The 26,753-nt window shown below is 56.0% G+C and overlaps 1 protein-coding gene across 3 annotated transcripts; it reads left to right on the plus strand.

The window, feature by feature from the left end:
• The first annotated feature begins 3,488 nt into the window (after positions 1 to 3,488).
• Ncf4 (neutrophil cytosolic factor 4) lies at positions 3,489 to 17,257 on the plus strand. 3 transcript variants are annotated; one of them, XM_046429576.2, is made up of 11 exons: positions 3,489 to 3,685; positions 8,512 to 8,596; positions 8,975 to 9,128; positions 9,861 to 9,931; positions 11,787 to 11,914; positions 12,811 to 12,868; positions 13,391 to 13,489; positions 15,367 to 15,497; positions 15,716 to 15,781; positions 16,714 to 16,750; positions 16,872 to 17,257. In XM_046429576.2, exons 1-11 carry the CDS (start codon positions 3,654 to 3,656, stop codon positions 16,947 to 16,949), a joined length of 939 nt encoding a protein of 312 aa, XP_046285532.1. In that variant the 5' UTR covers positions 3,489 to 3,653; the 3' UTR covers positions 16,950 to 17,257. The 3 variants fall into 3 exon arrangements, with proteins under 3 accessions (XP_046285532.1, XP_046285533.1, XP_046285531.1); XM_046429577.2 differs by lacking the exon at positions 16,714 to 16,750 and having other exon boundaries at positions 3,491 to 3,685; positions 9,056 to 9,128; XM_046429575.2 differs by lacking the exon at positions 16,714 to 16,750 and having other exon boundaries at positions 3,493 to 3,685.
• Positions 17,258 to 26,753: the final 9,496 nt, after the last annotated feature.

The raw sequence follows: 26,753 nt of genomic DNA on the forward strand, positions 1-26,753 counted from the left end.
GCTGGGCTCCTCCGCCCTCCCCCTCTGCAGCCACCGCCAGCAAAGGTTATTCACGGCTCAGGGAAGAGGCCATGAAGCTCCCCTCATAAATTATGCAGAGGACACAGGTGGGTCAGGATCGGGGACTCGCAGCGTGAGGGATCCCTAGGAATCTGGCTTCAGTGTCATCAGGGATTTTCCTCTGTTCCCAGGAGAGCAGCTGACACGGCCAGTGGCATCTGCTAGTCCCCGAGATGAGCTCCGGGCCTCCCTGCTTCTGCTGCAGGGGCTCTGGGCCCTGACCGCTGGCCACCGGGGCAGCTTTCCCAGCCTCCCTAATTCCGGCTCCCTCTTCTCTTGTGTGTCCCGGAGCCTGCGGGAGGAAGGTCCAGGAGGGCTGTGTCACCTGCAGTCCCCACACCTGCTCCCCTCTCAGGCTCTGGGGCCCCAGCTGGGGTCTGAGCACGTTCAACCTTTCCCTGGAGAGGCAGTCACAAATGGACACCGGGCTGCGACTTGACTGTCACCTGCCTCTGATGACCCTGGTGGCTTTCCCCGCCCTCCTCTGATGGTTTGGGGTGTGCTCTGGCAGAGACCTGGCAGGAAGGCGGGCACCTGGGGGGTTTCTTCTGTGGCCTTTGAATGAATGATTCCAACCACCGAATGGCTTGCTGGTTTGTTCTCGGGCTGTGGGGAGTGGCGGTGACCCAAAGTCAGAACTCCATCTGGGACAGGTCACATCAGGCATCCCTTGTACCCACCCAGATGGGCTTGTGCAATGTGCAAAGTCTGGCTCCTGTTGGGGTCACTCTCTCCCTGCAGGAGACCCAGGGTGGAGACAGACGGTGGAGGAGACCAGGGAGCCCCTGGCAGCAGGATGGCGGCTGGCTGCTGACACCGTGTCTGGCCTCAAATTACACTGCATCAGAGCTCGGGCGTAAAATTAGCAGCAGAGCTCGGTGTGAGCGGAGCCAGAGAAACAGCCCTATTCAGCAGAACCTCGGACAGGGCCAGAGGAAGAGGGAGAGGAGGGAGGAGGCGCAGGGCTGGCCCGTCATGGGCTCGGGCTCTTTCCTGGACGCCTATGTCCCCGGCTGCACAGGAGGCCTCCCGGTGGCTGAGTCAGTCCCACAGGAGGGTTTTGGGGGTGCTGGGGCTGGAGTACGAGGAGGCAGGACCTGGGGCAGTCTGGGAACGGGAGCGCGAGGGCTTGTCCTCCTGGAAACACACGCAGGTAGACGCTTCCCAGTGTCCAGGCGCGGGCCACACACTGCTCTCACTCATTCTTCCCGAGCACCAGTACGTGGGTCTGATTGCACATGAATAAAGAAAGATTCAAAGAAGGCACACGGACTGGCCGAGGACATGTCACACATGCACGGGTGGCCACCGTCGCCGTGTGCCCACTGAGGCGCCCACATCCAAAGATGCTCTGTTCTGACGTCACTGCCACACACGCCAGGTGACCTTTTATGGACACACACAGCCCTTGCCACCCACACCTGTGTGTTTATACACAAATGTGTTTTCGGCCGTCCATGGGACACACACGCCACGTACTCGGTCACAGGCCAGGGCTGGGTCCCACTTTCTTCTGAAGCGGTCTTGTCATTTCCTGTCCTTCTTGACCAACTCTTGGCCAACACCGTCTTGCTCAGTCCTGGCCAGGTGCTTCCACCTCTCGGTCCGTGCGCAGCCTCTTCTGCGACTGCGGTTCTGTTTTGTTCCGCGCTGGGAGCCTGCGACGGTGCCTGACTGGGATTCCTCCCTCGCAACACTCCTAGTTCCTGTGGCTGAATCCTCCCGTCTGTTGAGCCTGAGGGCGCCTTCCTCGGGTCAGCATTCTTACGTGATGGGCAGCATGGTCTGTGAGCTCAGGGGACAGTCCCTGCAGACTTAGTGACTCCCTGAAACTGGTGGGGTTTTTTATGGTGCTGCGGATTGAACCAGGGCTTTGGGCCTGCGAGGCCAGCCTTCTACCCACTGAGCTGTGTCCCCAGCCCTGAAACTGTTTTTATGCCACATTTTGGCTGAGAATTTCTGCACCCCGTGGGGAGCTTGTGCCTGGACCTCACTCTAGTGGAGGCTTCAGACTTGCGACAGGGACCTGGTGGCCTTGTTCCTCCCATGACCTGGGAGAGTACCTCCACTTCCCCGGCACCGCAGGTTGACAGCCGAGGAATTCTGCTCCCTGGATTGGTTCTGACTTGACCTGTAGCCTGGACCTGGCCCAGGTCAGGCATTGAAACCTCAGCCCTGTAACACAAATCCACTCTCACGGGCTGGGGCCCACCAGCCCCGCTCACTGCCTCCTCTCTTAGAACCTGCAAATTATACTCCTTGGTTTTGAGCTGGGGTGTGTACGTCTAAAGTACCCAAACCTCGTCACCCAGCCATGAAGGACGGCTGGTCTCAGAGGAGCCCAGGGCTCTGGCTTGGCTGGAGCGGGGGAGGTGGTCCTCCCTGGGACAGTGCTGGGCCCAGGGCAGCTCCTCTCCCGAGACTCTGGCTCCACCCTGGGCTCCCTGCAAGACTGAACAGCCACGTGTGTGGGGGCTGTGCAGGCTCCGTGTTCACCTGCCTGTGCTGGCCGGGCACCCACGGGCACCCGCGCTGAGCTGGCCAGGAAGGCTCTCTTCACACCCCCGTGCACATAGACATGGAGTCCTAGAGTCTCAAGTGATCTGCGGCAGGAGCGCAGGGACCCGGAAGAGCCGACACAGAGGGGCCTCACTGGGGGTGACGGGTCAGGGGAGGCCTCAGGAAAAGGGTGACCTCCCAGCTGAGACTCAAGGAGGCAGGAGGAGAGCTCCCCAGCAAAGGTGACAGTGACACAGGACCCTGGGGAGCAGAGCTCCTGAGCACTCCAAAGAGGGGAGGCTGAGGGAGGAGGCTGGGGGATTCTGAGGCCAGTAGGGTGGAGGTGTGGACTTTCTCCTGAGCACAGGGTAGAGCAGTTGAAGAGGCTGAGCAGGGAGGGCACCTTCAGGCTTGTGATGTGAAGTTCCTGTGACTGGCAGCTCTGCCCAGGGGATTGGCTGGGCACGGGTTCTTGGACTGAGGGAAGGACGGGGCTAGGATAAGGGGAAGGAGGGGCCTAAACCACCCTTCCCGCCCCATATGGCTGAGGCCTGCAGAGGAGCCAGGGAGGCTTCCTGGAGGAGGCGGCATTTGGGCAGAGCCTAAGGATTGACTGGCAAGGCAGAAACCCGCCTTCCGGGCCTGGGGACACCTGGGACAGAGGCCTGGCAGTGAGGGAGTCAGGTTAGATTTGAGGGACACGAGGGTGACAAGTGATGGCAAGGTCACAGGCCCCTGGGGCTAGACCGGCAGGGGCACTGCGTCTCTGATAGAGCCGGGCTTTCTGATGCCCAGCCGAGGCCTGGCTCCAGCGACCAGCACCAAGGAAGTCAGTGGCCTCCTCCTGCGGGCCTGGCGCTGGGGAGGGGACTTCCCCAATTGCTGTGCAGCTGGGAGTGGGGAACAGGAAGTGAGGCCAGAGGAGGAGCCGCCACCAGGGTCCAGGGCAGTGGGGTGGGGCCTCCCCGGAGGCGGCTCCTGGGGACTCCCAGGACCGTGGGTCAGCAGCAGAGGTGGGGAGCTGGAGGGAGGAGGGCACTCAGCCTGGACCAGCCCGAGGGACCGTCTCCACCTGTCCCCAAGCACCCACCGCCATGGCCCTGGCCCAGCAGCTGCGGGCGGAGAGGTGAGTGGGGGTGTCCCCTCCGGCCTCCTCTGTGAGAGGCCAGGTTGAGTCAGACCTGCAGCCCAGGAACCTGCACCGTGTCGTGTGACCACCGACCTCAGACAGGGACGGGACACCGAGGCTCAGGAGGGGAACCTGTCACCAGGGTTCACAGGCCAGGGGGGCGGCAGTCTGGGGCACTGGTGTCGCGGCTTCTAGTCTGGGGCTCTTCCCTCTGCCTGGTGGCCAGCGAGGGCTTTCCCATCGTCTGCTCAAATGGAGTCCTAGCCCCGTCCTGCCTCCCAATTCAGGGCTCAGCTCCAAAGCCGCCTCCTCCAGGCAGCCGTCTGGAGCTGCCCCTGCCTTCTCTGGCCCTGTTTCTGCCTAGTGCTCACACTGGTGGCATGTCACTTGTTGTTGTCATCGCTGGCTCCCGTTGGAAGCCAACTTCGCGACTATTTATTTATTTATTTATTTATTTATTCTGGTCTGTTTGGGCCACTCCTGGACCCTAGGATGGGGGCGACCCGGGCACTAAGTGCTCAGTGCCAGCTGCTGAGGGATTAGTGAATGCAAGTTTGAGCTGGAAACATCCTCGAGTCTCTGGTCTAAAGCTGAGGTTGTACCCATGGGCACACTGAGGCCTCAGGGAACGGGGACTCGCTCAGGGTTGCAGGGAGCCGAGTGGCAAGGCTGGGACTTGGGGCACAGGCGTCCCAGGCCCCGGAGTCCACGCTCGGCCAGCACCTGCTGAAGGCTTTCTCAGCAGCCTGAGCTTCCAGCTGTGGGGTCCCCGGGCATGGGACAGCAGGTGACATCGGGGAGCAGGTGCCCGTGTGAACCCCCAAGGATTCCCAGAGAAAGGCCAGACTGGGGCCTGGTGGGGAGGGGGCCGTGGTGGAGCCTGGGGCTGGGGGGGAAGCTGGGGTGGAACTTCCAAAGGTCAAGGTCTCAGAGGGGGCTTGTCCAGGTGTAGGGGACAAGGAGGGCCTCAGGAGGAGCTGCTGGGGATGGGGCCATCACAGAGGCCTTCCGTGGTCACTGAGGGTGGTGCTGGGGCCTGGTAACACCGGCCATCTGCCCAGCCCCGGCCCCTCTTCCTGACAATCTGGGGGGGGGGGGGCGACACGCACACTTGAACCCTCCGGAAACTGCAGCTGGTGGGACTCGGGCCACTTCCTGCTTCTTGAGACGCAGGCTACAGGAGATGACATCAGGGCTGACTGCCTGTCCCCATTCTGTCCCTGTTACAGGTACCCTTGACCCTCAGTGGGGGCGGGCTGCCCCCCACCACGTCACGGGGCCATGTAGCCACGCCCTGGGGGCCACTGGCCTCCGGCTCCTGCAGTGCCTCTCGAGGACACACAGGGGACAGCTTCACCCAGTGGGAGGCTCTAGACTCTGAGGTCAGAGATGGACAGGGTGGCCGCAGGGGTGACTGGGGATCTTGGTCCTGACAGCCGCGTTGTGTGCCGGGTGCCCAGAGACCTGAGCCGGGGGCCACCCCGGGCCCTGCCAGCCCCCGGCCTCCCCAGTCCAGGCCCGAAGTAGACTTTTCAGGAATAGCGCCTCTGCACACTGAGCCCCGGCACCTGGCCCAGCAGACTTGGGTGGGGGTCACCGAGGGAGTGGCCACTCCTGGGAGGTTTCCAACTTGGTTTCCGGTGCCTGCATCCAGTCCCCATGCAGCAGCCTCCAGGCCACAGTCACCCACCTGTGCGCGCACTCGCTAAATCAGACGGAGGTCACAGCTGTGTGTTGAGCACCTACTAAGTGCCTGGTGCCATTCTGAACACCGAGGAAGTGTCGTGAGCACAGTCCCTGCCCTCCTGGGGACCTCCAGCCTGTGCTCCTTACAGATGAACCGTGTGGCCATACAAAGACACAAGAGCCTCGGTCACCTCTGTTTTATGGTGTGTGCAAGAGGCCAGAACGCGTGAGGCCCTTTCCCAAGGTCCCTGCTGACAATGGCCTTGGGGAAATTGGGTCTTCATCTTTGCAGGCCTGGACCTGAGCCTTGACCCCTCTGCTCTGCATCTGCCTGCTTGACCTGTTCTCCACCCCTTCCATCCCCAGGGAAAGTCAGGCGGGAAGGCCCTGGTGAGTGGCACCTGCCACTCAGCCGTTTCTGCCTATGCTCTGGGCTCAGCCACGCCCACTTCCCCCCAGTTCCTTCTACTGGCCTTGTGTGGCTCTGGGCCTTTGCACGTGCCATCTCCCTGTCCTGAAAGGCCTTTCCTGCTGCCCCGTGGCCAACTCCTCTTTGCGATCCCTGGCGCTGCTCCTTGGTGAAGCCCTCCTGACCACCCTCAGCCTGCGAGAGCCGGGTTTGCCTTGGAAGCTAGGAGGTCCAACGAACCGAGGCTGTGTCTTAATGCGGCCACGCCAGTGTCAGCCCTGGGTCAATGCTACATGGAGTTTGCTGGGTCATTACTGCAGCTGGGGAGAGGATGGGGTCATCTGTTCCTATAGCAAGCTGCTGGGAGGGCCTGAAGGATCGAGAGGAAATGCGGGAGCCAGCCTGCTGGGGCTCAAATCCTGGCTTCTTTGGGCAGGTTAATCAACCTCTCTGTGCATCAGTTTCCTCGTCTGCCAAAGGTGACACTGTCTTGGAGGAGGGCCCTGTGCCCGGTGCCCACTCAGGAAACGTGGACTGGAGGGAGTCTTGCCTAACCTGCCCTTCCAGTTCCTTCCGGCCCCACCTCCGTCTTATTGCAGATGAAATTCGCAGCCCTGGGGAGAAGTGGGGGGCAGCTGGTCCCCGGGGTGTCGACTCGGGGCAAGGCGGAGACCAGTGGGACAGTTGCCAGCAGCCAGAGGCGCGCTGGAGCTGGGGGGTTCATCTGCACCTCGGTCACTCTTGGTGGCAGCTCCTGGGTTCTGAAGCAGCCCCCCACCCTGGGAGGACCAGGTCTCTTGGGGACGGTCAGGGACACCTGCAGGCCTCGGGCGTGGCAGCCCCTCCCTGCTTCATGGTTTGGCTTCTCCTTTTCTGTCTGTTGACAAAGGGCAGGACTCAGTGGCTGAGTGTGTCTGTCCCCTCTCCTGGGCCATTTTCCTGTCTGTTGTCACTGCTCACTGATGGCTCTTCCCTGGGGTTCGGAGACATAGGAGGTGACATAGGAGGTGACATAGGAGGTGACATAGGCTGTTACTTCTGCTACTGAAGTCGAGCCCCCCCCCCCCGCCCTGTTCTCCAGCCTTGCACCCGCCTCCTGCTGGGTGTTGACCAGGGCCGCGGGGCTCTAGAATAAGCCTGTCCCTGACTGTTGTCCCCCAGCAGTGCCCACACCCTGCTGGTCAGAACTTAGGGACAACTCACAGCTTGGGAATGCATTAGACTCAGGGAAAGAGGAACTGACCGTGGCTTCAACAATGACCAGGGTTTGTTTGCTCAGACAACAAGAAGTCCAGAGGGAGGCCATAGCTGGTCCTCAGCTCAGTGACCTCAGGATCAGCAACTCAGAGATGTTTCTGCCTCACAAATGCCCTGGGGCGGCTGCAGATCCAGATGTCACACTTGCTTTCATGGGAAGAGCCTCGTCCATCCCTCCAGACCAGGAAAGCAAACACTCTCAAGACTCCTGGACTAGGTCATCTCTTAGCTCTCATTGGCTGGGACGGGTCACATGGCAGCCCTGAGCTCCAGGGGGGCCGGGGACAGGAGGGAGCCTGCTGCGTGGCTCAGATCCTGCCCTTGGGGATGGGCACGTGGCCACTCTGAACAAAGGGACACTGATTAGCCAGGAAGAGCAGGGACACAGCGAATGTGAGCAGCGTCTGCCCAGGTGCTGTCCCTTGTGTCCCCTGCTTCTGTCCCTGCTGTTGGCTCAGGCCTGAATCCTCTCCCTGTTGGGCCCTTGAGGAGCTCCCAGGGGCGCCGTCTCCCCTAACGCTGCCTCTGACCCTCTCCACTCGGGGCCTGGGTGATGTCCTGAAGCCCTGCGCGCCTCGTTGCTGGAGCTTGCTGCAGTTCCCTGCCCGACACGGGGACCCCCCACAGCTCTTCAGTCTCAGATGGCACCAGGTTCTGCCCACACCAGACCCGGCCCCCTCCTCCGCCTCAGAGCCTTAGCACATGCTGTTCCACTGCCGGGCACACCCTCCTCGGTGGCTTCCTGTGTGACTGCCTAGACCTGGCTCAGAGGCCACCTCCTCTTTGTGGACTTCCCAAGCACGGCGGGATTAGCCCTTCTCTCTGGGACTTGTATTTGTCAGCTTCGTGGTACTGTCATGAGATACCGGGGTGCTCAGCTTATAAAATGAAAAGGCTCCCGGGTCTGGAGGTCTATTCCAAGGCTGGTGGCCCCACTGCCCAGGGCCCTGGTGACGGCAGCACATGGCAGCAGGAGCCGTGGCACAGCAAACCACTGATGTCATGAACCAAGCGGAGCCAGAGCGCAGGGCTCCGCAGGCCCCCTGGAGCGCACGCCCCACCCTCCTGTCCTAGGATGGCCCACGGGCCCCATCCTAGGTCCACAGCACCCAGTAGGGCCAGCTGAGGGACCAAGCCTTTAACAGATGTCTTTGAGGGACTCTCAGCATCCACAGCTTAGCGGCCCCACAGCCCTCTGTCCGGGGCTGTTTGCCTGGACCCAGGCCTAGCAGGGCCGGGCACGGAGGAGGCCCTGACCCTTGCTGAGCTCACTGTAGAGCCATCTGTTAGACGGTGTCCGGCTGGTGACACCTGGTGCCCCCCAGCTCCCTTACACTCTGTGCCCAGTGCAGTGACAGCCAGGCACGGGCAGGGGTGCTGGCGGAGGAGCGTGGGGTACACCCTGCCTCATGCCCCGCGGGCCTGGGACACCTCAGGGTGATGATCAGCACCCTCCCCCCTGCCTCCTCAGTGACTTTGAGCAGCTTCCGGACGACGTGGCCATCTCAGCCAACATCGCCGACATCGAGGAGAAGAGGGGCTTCACCAGCCACTTTGTAAGAGCGAGCCCTGGTCCTTCGCCCTCTGACCTCTGAACCTTTGCTCTCTGACCTCTGGGCCTCCACTTTCATCCCTCAACTCTACCTCAGTGATTCTCAACAGGACCCATTTTACCCCTCGGGGACACTTGGCAATACCCCGAGACCTTTGGACCCTTACCTCTTTTGGGGCAGGGCTACTACAGGCATCTAGTGGGTAGAGTCCTGGGTTGCCGCAGCCCAGGGGACAGCCCAGTGAAGAATTATCCAGCACCAATGTGGCACTGAGGCTGAGAGAACCTGCTGCTCTCCAGGACCTCTGAGCCCCCACCCTCTGACTGTCTTTTGGCTTCTTTTCCTGACCTCAGTGCCCTCCGGGGCCTCTATCCTCCTTAGGTTTTTGTCATCGAGGTGAAGACAAAAGGGGGATCCAAGTACCTTATCTACCGCCGCTACCGCCAGTTCTATGCCTTGCAGAGCAAGCTGGAGGAGCGGTTCGGACCAGAGAGCAAGACCAGCCGGTTCACCTGCAGCCTGCCCACACTCCCAGGTAGGCTGGCCGCTCCCAGGGCTGCTGCCTGCAAAGCCAGGCCCAGCCTGGGAGGCTCCCTCAGTGTCCCCTGGCAGTCTGATGTGGGAATCATGGTTTAGCCTGTGAGCTCCCTCCTGGCACAGAGGGGCTGCCAGCCTCCCCGGCTGCGACCACCTCTCTGAACTTTGCCTGTAACACTCCTGCCTCTGGGAGCCAGGCAGGTGCCACACCTGCCTCCTGGCGGGCTGTCTGGGTGCTGGCTCCCGGGGTCCCTGCAGGCTCCTGGAGAGGACGTCTGTCTCCTGGCTGCCCATCACCTGTTTGCCCTGCCCCCAGAGTGCTCTTGCTTTTGAGCACTGATTTGTTCACGTCACGTGACATAGGACCCACAGTTTAACCTTGGTGGCACATTGGAAGGTGGCACCTGGTGAGGTCTAGAGAATCTAATGCCGGAGAAGAGCCACCCCAGAAATTCCAGTGCCTCTTTCTGGAGGGAGTCGAACATAACGAGATGTGTGACAGCTGCTCGGGACCTGACCAGGCGTCCAGGGTTGGGGACCGCTGTCTTGGGTGACGGGGAAATGGCAGAGTACAGGCCCTGTGTCTTGGAATTCAGGGGTGTGTGTGTGTGTGTGTGTGAACAGAAGGAGGGCAGCAGGGCGTTAGTGTCCCAGTGGCCACCTTGGCTCCTGGCGCCATGGCCTGCGGGGCAGCACCACTGCCAGCTCCAGGACACCCTCTTCTCCTCAGTGAAGGTCTACGTCGGGGTCAAGCAGGAGATCGCCGAGATGCGCATACCCGCCCTCAACGCCTACATGAAGGTACCGCAGGCCACGCCACCTCTGCGCTCGGGAGGCACTGGGGGTTGGGCATGGGTGCTCCCCCAGGTGTGGCTCCGGGAACAGGCCCCCACCTGAGGTCCCCACAGGCCCGACCTGGGGAGAGAAGCAGGGAGCTCCCGGGGGCCAGGGACCGGGCCGGAGCCACGAGGAGGTTCCAAGAGCTGCAATGTGAACAGGCAGATCTCTGCGCAGCGCCCCAGGCCCCCAGGCAACGTCCACGCCTGGTGCCGGGTCAGTGTGGCTAGGTCAGGCCTGCTCCTGAGGGCCCCGTGGGAAAGCCAGCAGGTGGATGGTGGGCCACAGGAGCCACACACATAGGCCTGCGTAACGGGGGATGACGACCAGGCTGTCCCACCCAGACAGCAAACTTGTGCCAACTCGAGAAGGTCCCCAGGGGTGGCACGTCCCTTCCCCGAGCACAGGCCGCATCTCGGCTCTTGTCACTGGTCTTGGCTGGTGGCCTCGCTGTCTCCCACCCGCAGACCGGCTGCCTCCCCATGAGGTGGGACACAGGGAGGAGCTTCCTAAGAGACGCCTTGGGGTCAGGGAAGGACGCCACCCATCAGGGCTGGGGGGGGAAGGAGCGTGCTCCCAGGAGGTGGTGACACCTCGTCACCAGAGACGTGCAAGCCTCGCTCCATCGCAGCCTGGGGAAGCTAGAGAGGGAAGTCCCGCTCACAGCCCCGAGGGACCTCACAGCCCGAGGGACCTCACAGCCCAAGAGCACTGAACTCGGAGTCTTTGGCCGGTTGGGTGACTTGGGCCAGCCGGCCACCGTCCCTAGAGAGGCCTTGGTTTTCTTACCTACAAATGGGCAGTCTGGCCTCACAGAGGGCAGCTGGGGGGGGAGTGCTCTGTCAGCTGCAAACCTGCTTCTAGAATGTGGAGGGTCAAGAGGGGGAGCAGGAGCTGGCGGGGGGCGGGGGGGGGGAGGCTGGAGGCTGCGGAGCCCTGGGCTCTGAGCGCAGGAGAGGCGGGGGAGACCCTGGGCTCCACCCCTGGAGGTACCTCCCCTCAAGGGGGCGCTGTGACAGCTGCTCCTTGTGGTGTTGGAGGCGCCCTCCTCTGGCCCCTGTGCTGGGGAGGGAGGATGGCTGCAGAGCCGGCTCTGAATCCCACGGCCAGTCTTAGCCACCAGAGGCCCAGAGGAGCCTCTCTCTGCCTCTGTGTGTCCCGTTGGGCTCCTGGAACCCCGAGGTCCTCAGTGCAGGAAGCTTCGCTGTGGCAACAGCATCGGGAGGTTGCACACCCTCAGGGACAGGGAGCTCGCTGTCACTCTGCCTGGCTGCTTGTTCCATTGTTAAACAGCTATTAGAGGAGCCCCATTCACTGTCACTTCTGCCCAACTGCTGTTAACTGGAGTTACTGGGGGAACACGCCCCATCTTGCCTCATCTTGAGCTAAGGGGTGAGCTTTAGCAGCTGATGACACTGAGCCCCAGCTCTGTCACTTGCTAGGCTGTGTGGCCCTGAGGCAGGTCCTTTCCCTCTCTGATCCTAACTCACATTTTATGGTGAGATGGTCCCACTTGTACTCACTCAGCTCAGTGCCTGGCACTGTCACCTGTTGTCACTGTTGCTGGTGTTTCTGGAGGCCTGTAGCTATTTCCAGATGAACTGGTCTCAAGCCAGTGATCCCCAGAAGCAAAGCCCGTGACACGTTACCTTCAGCCTGTTGGCTTTTAAAGAGCTCAGAGCGGCTTGCTTCGGTTATCAAGCCTGGGAAGCACGAGTGGAGAGGAAGGCTAAGGTCGGGGGACAGGGTGGAGCAGCCGAGCTGGGACCCGCAGGACTTTCTGCTGACCGTCCACCCTGTCCTGCCCCTCACCCTGCAGAAACTCCTCAGCCTGCCCGTCTGGGTGCTGATGGACCCGGACCTCAGGATCTTCTTCTACCAGTCCACCTACGACTCGGAGCAAGTGCCCCAGGCGCTCCGGCGGCTCCGCCCGCGCACGCGCAAAGTGTAAGTGGCTGGGACTGGACGAAAGTCCCCCCTGGAAAAGCGTCTTCTCCCTGGGAGGAGAGAGAAGGAGGAGCTCAGCTCTGCCCTGACGTCACGCTCAGGGCTGGGGGACATGCGTGTTGATGTTTGTGATGGTGGGGCGAGGACCTTGGGGACTGGGAGGTGGCCCCAGGAGGATCCAGTGCCCCAGCAACCATGGGAGGTGGCTCAGGGTCCTGGGTGCCTGAGGGCAGGAGGAGAGGAGAGGCAGTGGAGGGCCACTCCACGCAGACACTCCCTCCCGAGCGTCCCTGGTGGCCGGAGGCCCCTGGCGGCCAGCGGTGGACGCTGAGGCTCCTTATTCCAAAGAGCCCTCCCCTCCCTTCCTTGCTTCCTGGGCAGAAAATAAGCCCCCAATCCGAAGCAGCTGAACAGTGGAGGGCTTCCCAGGCCCAGTGGGGGGTGGGGGGACTCAGGCCCCAGCGTCAGAGGCCCGCCCTGCCTCCAGTGCCCCCCCTCCAGCCCGCGCCGGCAGGTGACCTCTCCCCGGTGCCTGGCTCTCCCTGTGCACCAGGCGGGGGTGATCTCAGTTCCAGCTGTGGCCCAGCAGTGGGCCCTGGGCCAGGGCAGTCACCTGGTTTCCTCTGTGGGGACCCCCTCTGGGGACACAGGGGAAGGCTGGCCGGTTGAAGGCACTGAGCGCTGGGCGTCCACCCCTCGCATCCCTCCTGGGCCCTGCTTCCTGGGCCACAGGGGGAGGCGGTGGCCCCAGCGTGGTGAGGAGGAAGGTCGCTGGCCTGGGTGCTGCACTGTGGCCCTGGCCCTCGGGCCGCCCGACCCTCGCAGGAGCCCCCAGCACAGGGGGGGGCTGGGCCTCAGGGAATCGGGGGGAGGCTGACGCCCCCCTCTCTCCACAGCAAGAGCGTCTCCTCCAAGGGCCCCAGCGTGGACCGCATGGAGGCTCCACGCGCAGAGGTACCCAGCCCAGCCGCGCCCTGTCAGCCTGTGGGTCTGGGAGGTGAGGGGCTCTGCAGGAAGTGAGGGGCCACGGCTCAGCCTCAGACACCGGGAACTGACCAGCAAGACCAGGCAGGGGAGAGGGCGTCCCTCCATCTCCATTCCGGAGCTTGTCCCCCTGCTGGGGACTGAAGCCTCAGAGATGACTCAGACCAGGTCCTGTCCTCCAGGCGCTCACGGCCCCCCAGTGGCATTTCCAAACCAGTGTGGGGGAGGGCAGCTGGGCTGGGGAGGCCTGGGGGTGGAGCGAGGCTGGTCTGGAGAGTCGGGCCCTCCCCGCCCTGCGCGTCCCACCAGCTCTGGGGGGAGCACCGTCCTGGACTCGGGAGACCTGGGCTCCAATCCCAGCTCCTCCGCCAGCCGACCGTGCCTCGGCATCCTCCGTGAGCCTCAGTCTCCTCATCTGTAAACCAGGAGGCCAAAGCCCGTGAGGCACTTCAGGAGGGGCTCAGTGACGGTGTGCCCCGTGCTGCTCCACAGGCCCTGTTTGACTTCACTGGGAACAGGAAACTGGAGCTGAGCTTCAAAGCTGGAGACGTGATCTTCCTCCTCAGTAGGGTCAACAAAGACTGGCTGGAGGTGAGGCTGGAGGCTGGATGGGGGTGACGATGGACGTGAGGCTGGAGGCTGGGATGGGGGTGAGGTTGGGGGCTAGGATGGGGGTGACGATGGAGGCTAGGATGGAGGTGAGGCTGAAGGCGAGGATGGAGGTGAGGCTGAAGGCGAGGATGGAAGGCAGATGGAGGCTAGGAGGTGAGGATGTGGTCAGGTTGGAGGTCAGGATGGAGCTGAAGTCACTGAGCTGTGCTGGGCAGAGGAAGGGCTGGAGGAAGGTGCAGGGAGTCTCAGGGAAGAGATGCCATCTGATGAGATCCCTGAGGTCTGGAGGTTTGGGGGCCTGGGAGAACTCACCTGGGGAGGCAGGTGCGTGCTGGGAGCAGAACATTCTGGAGCCCCTAAACTTGCCGTTGGTTCCGGGGTGAAGGAGCGGGTGGCCCTGGGCAGGTGAGTGGTACTGACCTCGGCGTCTTGGTCTTGGAGAGGCTTCCTCAGCAGTGGCCCCACTGACCCTGGGGCCTCATGGGAGTTGTCCCCTGGTGCATCCCTGGCTTCCCCACCAGATGCCAATCACCCACCCCCGGTCCACATCCTCTCCTGGGGACAGAGTCACTCCGGGTTGAGAAGCGCTGGCCTCTGACATGGTATTTCTGGGACAGGTTGAGGCAGGGCCAGCCCCAGGGGTCCTGGCACCATGGAGGAAGGAGCCCTGGTGTCCAGACACTGCAGGGGAGCACGTGGTGACCATCTAGGGGACGCGGCAGTTTCCCTTCCCCCCCAGCTGAGGCTCCTCCCCGGCTCGCGGCTGCCCCAGGGGCAGCTCAGGTCTCTCTGAAGAAAGAGGAAGTTTTCTCCCTTCCTGCTCTTTTCTAGAAAGCCCTGTGTGTTAGGACGCCGGTCAGCTGTGGCCTCAGATTGCAGGAGGGGCAGGGCAGCAGGAAGGGCCTCTCTTTGACCCTCATTTATGTGTATGTATAGAAGGACTGTGTCTCCTGTCAGCTTGTCCTGAAGGTCAAGGGACAAAGTGCACAGAACACCAGCAGGACAGGTCCTGGGCCTGGGCTGGGCACGTGGCCTCCGGCTACTCAGAGTAGGGACTCAGGGAGTCTCAGGGATCCCCGATGGCCCCTCCACACCCCTTGTTCTCTCCCTTCCCTCTTAATTTCTTCCTTTACACCTGCCGCCATCTGTCACTGTCCGGTTCACCTGCTTGTCCAATGTCCCCTGCCACCCTCCAGGTAATGGGCTCTCCGTGAGGGTGCAGAGCGTTATCTACATTGGGTGCCCAGAGCCTGCACACAGCTGGGGCTCAAGGAGTCTTTTTTGAATGAATGAATGAGGTGAAACTCTTTCCAGAAAGTTCCGACCTTGACCTGAATTCCAAAGCCCAGCGGGAGTCCCTGCTGGACAGCAGGGAGCTTCCTCACCTCCCTCTCTGTCGGCTTCTGTTACTTGTAAAAGGGACCAGCTTTGTTGGGGCGCATATTTTTGGAGCTCCCAGCCCCTGATCAGCTGGCTCCGAGGCGCGTCGCAGTAGGAGCATGGGACCTGGGACCAAGCAAAACCCCTCACCTCAGGGCTGGGAGCAACCTGGGAAAACAGCAGGAGGAAGGGGCGAGGGTCCCTCTGTTCCCTTTAAGGTCACCCCCCCAATGATCTCAGGACCTCCCCCTAGGCCCCGCCCCTTAAAGGTCCACCACCTCCCAGCAGCTCCATCCTGGGCACCAGGCCCTTATCCCTGGGCCTTTGGGGACATTCCATGTCCAAACCATAGCACCCGCCCTCTACAGGGGACCCAGACCTCGTCTGCTTTCTCCTGTGACATAAGGGGCCCGGGGCCCTGAGGCTTGGCCCTGCTGCCCCTTCTTTCCCAACCAGGCAGCCCCTTCCTTCCTCAGGGCACGTCCCAGGGGGCCACCGGCATCTTCCCGACCTCCTTTGTGAAGATCCTCAAGGACTTCCCCGAGGAGGACGACCCCACCAACTGGCTGCGCTGCTTCTACTACGAGGACACCATCAGCACCATCAAGTGCGTGGCCCGTGGGGAGGGGCTGGCCCACCCCGTCACCACCACAGCCCCAGCCACACTCCCACGGGGTCCCTCCCTCCTCCAAAGCCTGCGGGGGCTCCCACTCCCTCTGGGAGCAGCCACTGTGCAGGTGTAAGACGTTGAGGCCCAGCCTCGTGCCCAGCCCACCCCTGTGTCGCCTTCCAGCCTGATGTCCCCCCACCTCCTGTTGCTCTCAGGGACATTGCCGTGGAGGAGGACCTCAACAGCACTCCACTGTTCAAAGACCTGCTGGAGCTCATGAGGTGAGGGCGGGGCGGGCAGGGGGAGTCAGGAGATGAGAAAGAGGGAGGGACACACCTCCCGAGGGGTGGTGGGTGTCCTGCTTCCAGGTCACCTTCTTCCGAACCCCGCAGCCTGGGTGTCCCCTCTCCGTGTGACAGGAGCCCAGGAGGGAGCTGCAGAGGGGCAAAGGGCCTGGGCTGCGGTCACAGTGTGTGACTCCAGAGGTACAACTAGAACTAGGATCTCTAACTCAAAGCCTTGAACTTGGGCCCTCCACCGCCAGGGAGCTCACTGCCTTCCAAGACCCAGGTGGTGGCCGTAGTCATTTCAGGGGACTGTAAGAGCGTGGTGATGCTCCTTACCATGAAAGTGAGACCAACCCGTTAGAAATGTGGAGACCCATAAGGTCAGAAAGGCCTGGGGAATGGACCACGTGATATTTTAACTCCTCTCACTATTCCATGCACACACACACACACACACACACACACACGGCACCATAATCAAGGCATTCGTTCTGTGGATGCCTTTTGATTGGCCGCTTAGGTCACCGCCCCTCTGTGACTTTACACATCCTGTTGTGACGACCACCTTTGTTGGCATATCTGGTGGCCTGTCTGATCACTGCCTCGTGAGGGGTTTATGGGATCAGGGTTCACAAGTCAGACTTCAGGCCCAGTGGGTCAGGTTACCCCTAGGAGAGTGGATGGATTTTCGCCTCGCCAGCCGGGTGGGAGAGAGCCACCCTCCTGCTGCCTGCACAGGACAGGTCCCGTCCTCAGCGGAGGCTCCACAGCTCCACGCACGTCTCTTTCTGGGACTCTCTCTGCTCAGCTCTGTGCCCACCGAAGCCTTGCTTCTTCTTTGTGACAGTTCTTAGGACCTTAGCATTGCCTGAAAGACACTCCAGCCCAGGCCACTAAAGTAATGTGGAAACCCTCCTCCCCTTTAGGCCTCGTTTCCCCGTCTGCACAATGGGCGCCTGGAAGGTGAGACCTGCCTGGAGCGCTGACCTCCTCGGGCTCCAGATCCGGGCTGCCTCTCTGCTCACACCCAAGGCCCCTGGGCTCTCTCCTGGGCCCCAGATTAACCCTGACCTGTCCCCCACAGGCGGGAGTTCCAGAGGGAGGACATCGCCCTGAACTACCAGGACGCCGAGGGGGACCTCGTCAGGCTGCTGTCGGATGAGGACGTGCGGCTCATGGTGAAGCAGGCCCAGGGCCTCCCCTCCCAGAAGCACCTCTTCCCCTGGAAGCTGCACATCACCCAGAAGGACAACTACAGCGTCTACAGCACAGCACCCTGAGCCCGCGGCTGCCCTGGGGCAAGCGGAGGGGGCCTGGCACCTCTGCCTTCCCCTCGGAGGAGATGAGGGCCCTTGGGAAAGACCCAGAGCTTGTCTCGGATGTCCTGGTTCCGAGGCTGGTGGACCAATGGGGTTGGCTGGTACCCATCCTACACTTATATCTGAATCCAATAAACTTTTAAATCACAAAGGCCAGGCGTGGGGAAAGGGTATGCTTTGGGGAAGAGAAAGACGGAGTAAGACTGTTAAATGAGCACCAGCTGTGTGCCGTTTACACCTGGCAGGGGCCTGGCTCCAGCCTCCTCTCCAGCCCCCCACTCCCTCACCCTGTCCTTATGTGGAGAAACCCAAGTGATACCCCAGTCCTGCTCCCTGACTCCCCTTTGCCCCCACCACTCTTCTCCATTTCCTGGGATTTGCCCCCTGCTTCCTGTACCCTTGGGCCCCACCAGTGCCCATCTTCCAGCGTGTGCCAAGGGTCAGGACTTCGCTCTGCCCTCTTCCCGCTGCTGTCCTGCAGAGGGGAGGGTCTTGGTGCCCATTGTCTCCACTGCAATGAAGGGTGGGGGTAGAGGTGAGGGAGGACTCTGGTCCTCAGGGAGGAGGGGAAGGCGGAGTGATGGGGTCTTCTCTGAGCTGAAGCTCCTTGTATCCAAATCCATCGATGGTTCAGCAAAAGTCGTTTCCAGAACACCAGTGAGGAGCACGGAGGACCCCTACCCAGCAAAACGCCATTTAGCAGATTTGAAAACGCTGAACACCAACCATTTGAAGTCTCCCAGGGCATAGAGCAAGGGGAAGAAGAGGTGTGGAGGATCCTTCAGTCTCAGGGACAGCAGTGGAGTCTGTGGTATTGGGGCCACACTGTGATCCAGCCTCATGAGACGGAAGGTCCACTCCCGATGTTTTTCCCTGCACGGGTGCAGCCAAAGAGGTAGGGCTCCGTCTCCCCTCGTCTCCTCCAGCTGCACCCCAGAAGAAGCAGGCCGCCCATGTCTCCTGTCTCCACAGCCCTGGATGGCGGGGGTTTGAGTCCAGGCAATCACGGCTAAGAGGAGGGGGTTCCCTGGGGCCACCATGACACAGCACTGTGAAATGGACACTTGAACAGAAATCTATGGCCTTATGGTTCTGGAAGGTAGAAGTCCAAGATCCAAGCGTCCATAGCCTCCTTTCTCTGTGGATCCTGCAGGGAAATCCTTCCTCAGCTCATGTTAGCATGGACGGTCTGCTGGCCACCTTGGTCATTCCTCAGCTGGTGCGTGTACCATTCTGTCCCCACGTGGGTCTCTCCCTGTGTGTCTTCACTCCGACTTTCCTCTGTGTGCATCTGTCTCTGTGTTCTCCTTCCCCCTTTTTAGAAGGACACCAGTCATAGTGAATGAGGGCCCTTTCTAATGACCTCATTTCAACTTGATTGCCTCTGTCAAGACCCTATTCCAAATAAGGTAACTCCAGGGTACCAGGGGTTAGGACTCCAGCAAGTCATTTTTTATTTGAACATATTAATTAACCCACCACACTCACTCTGTCTGCCCAGCTCCTGCTAGAAGGGCACAGATAAGCCAGGCAAGGAATACGGGACTCTAACTCTCTTATGGGACAGAGGTCCCTACCAAGATGGCAACCTGAGAAGATCAAGGGACACCATCCCTCACTTTAGTGCCCACTTGAAAGAGGATGTTGTTCCAGGAGAAGCGAGCTGACCTTCCCACCCCAGATCTAGTGTAGCTCTGCAGAAACTTTGACCACAGGGAGAAAAAGACTTTAAGGATGGAGAATTCCATAGCTTTACCTGAGGGAACTGAGTTTATTTGGAAAGGAGACTGGAGAAGTTGTCAAAAACAATGGAAATCTTGATGGGCAGCAATTAAGAGATGCTGATCACAACAAATGAAATGTGAAGGCCAGAAACAGAATGAGGATCCAGGGAAAGACACAGGCGAGAATAGCTTTTCTAGGATCACAGTCATCTTTGGGGGCGGAAGGAGACTGTGTCCATGGGTGGCACCCACTGGGAGAGATCAGAGTGGAAAGCACAGCAGACTTGAAAATAATTCTGCGAACCCCACATACTTCCATCAGCAAAACACACCGGGCTGACTGCTCGTGGGCTTAAACATGAACTCTGACCAGACAATGACTGAGCAAAAAGCAACTCTGATGCAAAGAGATTCTTAGGAATCATACTCATTTCCTATTGGTCAGGAAGACTGTGGGTAGGGCATGCCCAAGGCTGCTTGCTCTCCAGAGTGGCTGGAGAAAGGAGCTCTGAGATCCAAACTCCTGATCACACATCCCGCAACAGTATAAGCACCCTGTGCTGTGTGAAAACAGTCTCCAAGCCAAACACACAGTCCAAAGTGAAGGGCAAACCCTAACTAGCCCAGGGGTTTAAGACAACTTTTCACCAATAAGTGGCTTACTTAAATCCAAGCCAACACCGAGGAACATAAGTAATAAAAAAAAACCAAGAAGGACAATTCTGAGCAGGGACATCAGAGCTACACACTGTGGGTGAAAATAGACTTCATAAAATTAGTTCATCCAAGTCACTAAATAGATAAACATAGACTATGAAATTAGTTCATCCAAGACATAAAACAAATGAACAATTGACCAAACAGTAATGTCAACATTGAGCCTTAGAGGGAGAAGAATTATTATCTAAATTTGCTGCAATTTATCATCTAAAATGCTTGGTTCTCAACAAAATATTATGAGAGTTACAAAAAAAGAGGAAAGTATGAACCATTTATGGAGGGGTGGGAAGAAGCAGGCAACAGAAACTGCCTTTGAGGGTGGTCCAGATGTTGCAAACAAGGACTTCAAAGCAGGTGTTATAAGCATGTTTAAAGTACTAAATAAACCATGTTTAAATAATTAAAATAAGGTGTAGTAACAATGACTCAGCAAGTATCAATATGAAGACAGAAATGATGTTGAAAAATCATTTTGAAAAAAGGAACCAAATTGAAATTCTAGAATTAAAAAGTTTAATAACTGAAATGAAAAATCCACTAGTTTCTCAGCTCTAAATTTGAGTTGGCTAAAGAAAAAATGATCAAATTGAGAGATTTGATAAATAGAGATTATTCAGTCTTAAGAAGAAAAGGCATGGAGAAAATTAGCAAAGCCTCAGAAGAATACAGGACGCCATTAAGTGAATCAACATATGTATAATGACAACACCGAACAGAACAGAGAGAGACAGAAATAAGATTGGCAATGGTTGAAAACTTTCCAAATGTAAGGAAAAACATCAATCTAGACACCCAAAGAGCTCAAAAAGATCCAACTACACAGGCAAAGAGAGCCACACCTGGACATATCGTTGTTAAAATACAGGAAGTCAAATAGAGAAAATTTTGAAAAAAATTTTAAAAAAGACTCATTGCATAAAAAGGAACCACAATAAAGATGAATAACTGACTTCTTATCGGAAACTATGGAGGCCAAAAGACAATGGCATAGTGTATTCAACATGCTGAAGGAAAAAGCAAACAAAAGTCTTAGATATGCAACAAAACTGTCCTTCAAAAATCAAGGAGAGATTTTAAAAATTTCAAGATTGGTTAAAACTAAAAGAATTCAGACCTGCTTTACAAAAAGGATTAAAAGACATTCTTCAAGCTGAAAGGAATTGATCCAAGATAATAATTCAAACACACACACACACTCACACACTCACACACTCATGTGTGCATGCACCAAGAGTTCTGTTATATAGTTCTATAATTTTGTAGTTAATGATAAAGTATATTTCTGTATTTGTTTTTCCTTCTTAACTTATTTAAACATAAATTACATAACAACATCTATAAAATTGTACTGTTGGACCTATATCATCCATAAATGTAATATATTTGATAATAACAACACAAAGAAAGGGGTGAGAATGAAATTACAATGGGGTAAGGAAATGACACTTATTGTCACTTCAGTCCATAGGAAGAAATAATCATCATTAGAAGCAGTAAATCGGAAGACCATATATACATGATATGTATTTATATTTATAAATCGGTGCTCTCCTTTCTTCTCTTATATTCTTTAAAAGACATAGATTATGTAAAGCAATAATTATTGCAGCATGTTATTGGGGCTGTGCTACATGGATAGTTGTGATATGCCTAAGAATGACAGAAAACGGGGAGGGGATGGAGGTACTTGAGTAAATAAAGTCTCTATATCTTATTGGAATTAAGTCAGCACCTCCCTGAACTATGCTCTGACGATCTGGTATGTAAGTTCCAGAGCCACTGCTTAGCTCCAGACAGTCCTTGAAGACCACTGAAGACACTGCCATGATACATGTATCATTGTCAGGCTGCCACACAACTGCCCCAACCTGGGGCCCAAGCAGCAGAAACACAGTTTAAATGTTCTGCTACAGTTTAAATGGTTTGTCTCCCAGAGTTTCGTGTTGGAAGCTTGGTCCCCAGTTTGTTAGTATTGGGATGGGGTCCAGTGGAAGGTAATTAGGCCCTGGGGTCTCCAACCTCATGATGGATTAAGGCAGGTCTTGCAGATGGGGGTGGGTCTCCAAGAGTCAGTTCTTAGGAGAGAGGTTGTTAAAAGGCAAGGCTGCCCCGACACACGTGTGTCTGTTCTCCTTTCTGCTTCTCTACCATATCAGGACATAGCCAAGGCGGTGGGGCACGAGGGTCTCCCCAGGATGCCAACACCAAGCTGTTTGGCTCTTCCAGCCACTAGAACTGTGACTCAAATAAATTTGTTTACTTATAAAGTATCCAGCCTCACATATTTTGTTATGGCAACCCCAAACAAGAACACACGCATACGCACGGGTACACATACACACATATGTGTGGGTGCATGTGTGTGTGTGTGTGTGTGTGTGTACATCTGTTGAAACACAAAATGCAGGTGATTGGTTAGATAGGATATTACACTAGTAAACTGGAAGATAAAACTAAAGAAACTACCCAGAATATAATATCTAAAGATAAGGATTTGGAGAATATGAAAATGAACTAAAGAGATAAAACAATAAGAGAGAGTTTTTTTTTTTTAAATCAAATCTTAGTGGGGGCAGTATCTATAACCCCAGCTACTCAGCCAAGGCAGGAAGACCACAAGTTTAAGGCCAGGCTGGGAAACTTCAAGAAAACCTGTCACACAATAAAATTTTTAAAAAGCTGGGGATAGTTAAATGATAGAGCATGTGCCCAGCATGCTTGGGACCCTGGGTTTGATACACATACACAAAAGAAATTAAAAAACCAAATCTCAGAAAAAGAAAATGAAGAGAATAATGGGAGGTGATATTTCAATAAGCAGATGTGACTTTTCAAAACTAAAGACAAACTCAAACCTGTAGACACAAGATATGCAGATAAATAAAAACTGATCCATAACCAGCTGCAGAACACCAAAGTCAAACCTGAAAAGCCTTCAGAAAGAGTCCAGGTCACTATAAAACAAGAGTGATTAGGATAATAAGCAAACTTCTCAACAGAAACTATGGAAGGCAAAGTTGAGATAATTATATCTTCGATTTTTTGAGAAAAAAACCCTTTTAATCCAGAATTTATACCCAGAAACACTATCTTTCAACAATGAGAATGAAAAAAAGATATACACAAAGACTGAGAATTTGCCACCAAGAGACCCAAGTTTAAAAATCTTGTTGTTTAAATTGTTTTTAATTTTTATTTATTCAGTATCTTTGGTGGTGGTGGGAGGGATTGAACCCAGGCCTCGAGTGCTCTACCACTGAGCCACTTCCCCCAACCCAAAGAGTACATTTAAAGTACATCTTCAAGAAGGAAAACGGTCCTAGAGGGATGGTCTGAGACACAAGAAAAATGATAATCAAAACAACGGTAAGCATACTGTATTGTGTGGGCTAAGCTGAGATTGGATTATATTTCCTTCCCTGCGTTGACCCAGATTAGCGTGGGCCAGAGGGACTTTTTATGGGAGGTTTGGAGGCTGTGAAGCAGCAGCCAACTTGCCCTTGGTGTAGGATAAGAGATGCTCCTCTAGGTCATGAAACTACAGATGACCAAAGTCAAAGAGAAGATCACAAAAGCAGGCAGATAAAGTCGAGTCCACCACAAAAGAACAGCCCCTACAAGGATAAGCAGGCTTATCCATAACGCCCCCACGGCAGGTCCTAGCTCCTGCAGCTCTTGTGAATTGTCCCTGTCCTGGGCCAGACTGTGTGTTTAGCTCCACGACCAAGAGGCCAGCTGCCTCCACAGGTCACCGGCACAGGACTCCTGGAGTCGGTGAGAGCCTGGGTGGCTCCGGCTGCCCTGCCTTGCAAGCTGGTTTCTCCTTCCTCCCCCGCTTCCCACCCTTCATCTCATTTTGACTGATTGGCAGAACTGACCCGGATGCAAAGGCTCCATATTCACAGCTGACCAGCTCCCACCCCTGAGGAAGGTCAGACTCCCAAAATAGGTCTCTGGTTCCATCTTTTCATGTCTTTCCTGGTGATTCTGCTTCTTTGATCACACTCTGACTGAATGTGTCACTCAGCTTTCTGTTGCCATGATGAACACCTGGGGGGAATGACTTAGGGGAGGAGGAGGGATCTACCTCAGCTCATGGTATCAGAGGTTTCAATTCATGTCCGTCAGCCCCGTTGCTTTGGGCCTGAGGTGAGGCCGAACGTCACAAGGGAAGGACGCGTGGAGGAAAGTGCTTGGCTCATAGAAATAAGGAAGGAGGGAGAGAGGGAGAGAGGGAGAGAGACAGAGAGGGAGAGAGAGAGGGAGGGAGAGAGAGAGGGAGGGAGAGAGGGAGAGAGGGAGAGAGAGAAAGGGACCAGGGGCAAATATAGTCTCTAAGGTCATGCCCTCGTGACCTACTTTCTCCAATCATGTCCTGCCTAGAGCAACACCCCGCCCCATATTTCATTCAGCTGTCAATGGTTTACTCCACAGATGGGGTCAGAGCCCCCATGATCCAGTCACTTTCCAGTAACCCCACCTCTGAATATTGCTGCATTGGGGACACACACATGAGTCTTTGGGGGGCACTTCACACCCAAACTATAACACGGACACATTTGTGTGTGAATATAAATTTACATTGTTAGTATAAAGTAACAGCAGTGTCTAATCTGCAAGGTGAAAAAAAAAATTTAAAAAGAAAGAAGTTGGGTGCAGTGGTACAGACCTTCCACTCAGGAGGCTGAGACTGGAAGATCACAAGTTCAAGACTGGCCTCAGCAACCTAGTGAGGGCCTAAGCAGCTTCAAAGTAAAAAAATTAAAAAGGTAGAGAATGTAGCTCAGCAGTAAAGCATCAATGCTGGGTTCAGTCCCCAGTACAAACAAAAACAAAAATCCATTTGTAATGTCAAACTTGCTTAACATTAGACTTTGCCAAATTGAATATGCATGGTGAAATCTCAAAGAAAATCGTTCAAATAAAGAAACAGAACACATAGTAGTGAGATCAAAATGGATTAAAAGAAAATTATTTAAAAGGAGGCAAGAAAAGGAACTAGGATTCAAAAGGCAAGTCAATCACAATAAACACACAATTCATCAATTATTTGAATTAGACTCAATGCACCAAGTAAAAGATTGTAGGTTGGATTTTTTTAAAAAAACTAACTCTATGTCAGGGTCATTTTCACAACAGACTCACATAAAATAAAGGACATGAAAACATTAAAAACACAAGTGTAGATAAATGTGTTCTGCCAACTATTGACCAAAAGAAAGCTGATTCCTCTGTCATATCTACAGTCAACAACCAAACCTCACTTGGTCCCAATCTTTGACCCTGAACAGGGTAGTCACGCTTGCCAGCCCACTGTCCTGTTATTCCCTTATATTTTTATGATTTTTTCTTGGGATAATCTTAGATTTTACATACCCAAAGTACGAAAATGGCCAAACTGAAGGTGGAAAAACTTTTTCCAGTAATGACGTGCTGAAGGCTGCACCCGTGGACTTGCTGAGCGTCATCTGAGGACCCTGGGGCTGATGAGCTGGCAGCTGGACGAACCCTCTGCAGAGTGGCGGACGAGGGCCCCATTGGTGCAACCCTGTTAAGCCTGTAGGTGTGCTGGGTGCCACCAGTACTCACAGGTGACATTGGAAGTAACTGGGAAAAGCCAACATCCACCGTGTTTGGAAGGAGTACTACATTTGTCATCTATTTTTAGGCAAACAGGACAGTATGGGCACCCAGACAAAAGTTTCATGACTAATTAATAACACCTGTGGCGCAAACTCTGTGCAGGCATTCTGGACCGGAAAGAGCAACTGTGAGACTTCTCACGCCCGGAGACTGCTGTATGCTCCTGATCTCCTTGTGGAAAGCAATGTTCTGACCCTCGTTTCTCCCCTGTATGAAATGGGTGCAAATAGTCTGTGTTCAAGGTTTAGAGGAAGAGCAAACACCTTTGGGGGGCTATATTCTTGCTACACAGAGCCTCAGACTCCTGAGGGAGTCCAGCCTTAAGAATCCCGTCTTCACAATGGCCAGAGTCTGGAGGGAGGCTGACGCTCCACAGAGGACTGTGGCTGTAAGGGTGTTTACACACAAGCCTTCCCTAAAGGCTCCAAGACTTTTGCGTGACTAATGAGAAGATGATGACATAGAACTTCACTCTTACACCGTTTATCAGCCAAAAGTGTAAGTTAGAGGAACTGATACCAAAACGTGGGCCGAGCACCGTGACTCATGTGTTCTTGGTGTGATGGTGAAATTGTTGGTAAGTGTAGATAAGGGTTGGTGGGTCATCAGATGATCACGATGACACAGGAACACCATGGGAAACATCCTGTCGATAAGGTGGTGGGTGACTGATTGGTGAGCGGAAGATGTGCAGTTGGTGACAGTAGGTGATAAGGGCAAATCGCCCAAGTAGAAGCAGACTTCTTAGGTAGGAATCTGGGAGAAAGGCACAGGGGGAAGGAGTCGCTGACGGGCTCTGGGTTTCAGGGTGCGTCTTCAGCTGTGGCTCCTGACCCACCATCTGGCGTCCAGCAGGAAAATCACGGCACCCTTGGAATTGAACCATGCAGGGGGCTTGGTAAGGATTTTGACAAAGACACAGCCAAATCGCAGGAGGACTTCTATACCCCAGAGACGGCTACGTCCCTGGGCCCAGTGGAATGCAGGGAGGAAGTGGTTACAGAATCCGGAAGTCGAGGACTGCCCAGGGAGGGCCACCTAAGAGGACCAGTGACATTCGATGGTAGACATGGTCAGCCCAAAGTAACCTGTAGAGGACTAAATACCCATCCTCGCTGTCCTTCTTCCTGCTGATCTCCCCCAGGGAGGAGTCCCCACTGCCAATCCAGACTGGAAGCCATGGAGAGGGGACATTACCATCCACACAGGCCAGCTCCCTGGGGCAGAGACGGGGGGGGGGAGTACACAGACGTGACTCACAAGAACGCTCATGAAAACTGCACCTGTGGACTTGCTGAGCATCATCTGAGGGACCCTGGGGCTGATGAACTGGCAGCTGGACAAACCCTCTGCAGAGTGGGGGATGAGGGCCCCATTGGTGAAACCCGGTGGAGCGTGTCTGGTGTGCTGGGTGCCATTGGCACTCACAGGGGACACTGGAAGTAACTGGGAAAAACCAACTTCCACCATCTTTGAATGGAGACTTCGGCCAAGTCACATGTTCTGCCATTTACCACCCACTTTTGTCCTTTGCCCAAGTTCTATGTCCCCGAGACAGGG

Source organism: Marmota monax, unplaced genomic scaffold, assembly GCF_021218885.2.
Source record: "Marmota monax isolate L192 unplaced genomic scaffold, Marmota_monax_Labrador192_F-V1.1 WCK01_AAM20220418_F8-fsc00051, whole genome shotgun sequence".
Lineage (NCBI taxonomy): Eukaryota > Metazoa > Chordata > Mammalia > Rodentia > Sciuridae > Marmota > Marmota monax.

Excerpts from the sequence above, each read along its gene's own strand:
- Ncf4 (XM_046429575.2), top strand. The coding sequence starts at position 3,654 with ATGGCCCTGGCCCAGCAGCTGCGGGCGGAGAG. Across the intron at positions 3,686-8,511 it reads CAGCAGCTGCGGGCGGAGAG|TGACTTTGAGCAGCTTCCGG; the intron begins GTGAGTGGGGGT and ends CTGCCTCCTCAG. Across the intron at positions 8,597-8,974 it reads GGGGCTTCACCAGCCACTTT|GTTTTTGTCATCGAGGTGAA; the intron begins GTAAGAGCGAGC and ends TATCCTCCTTAG.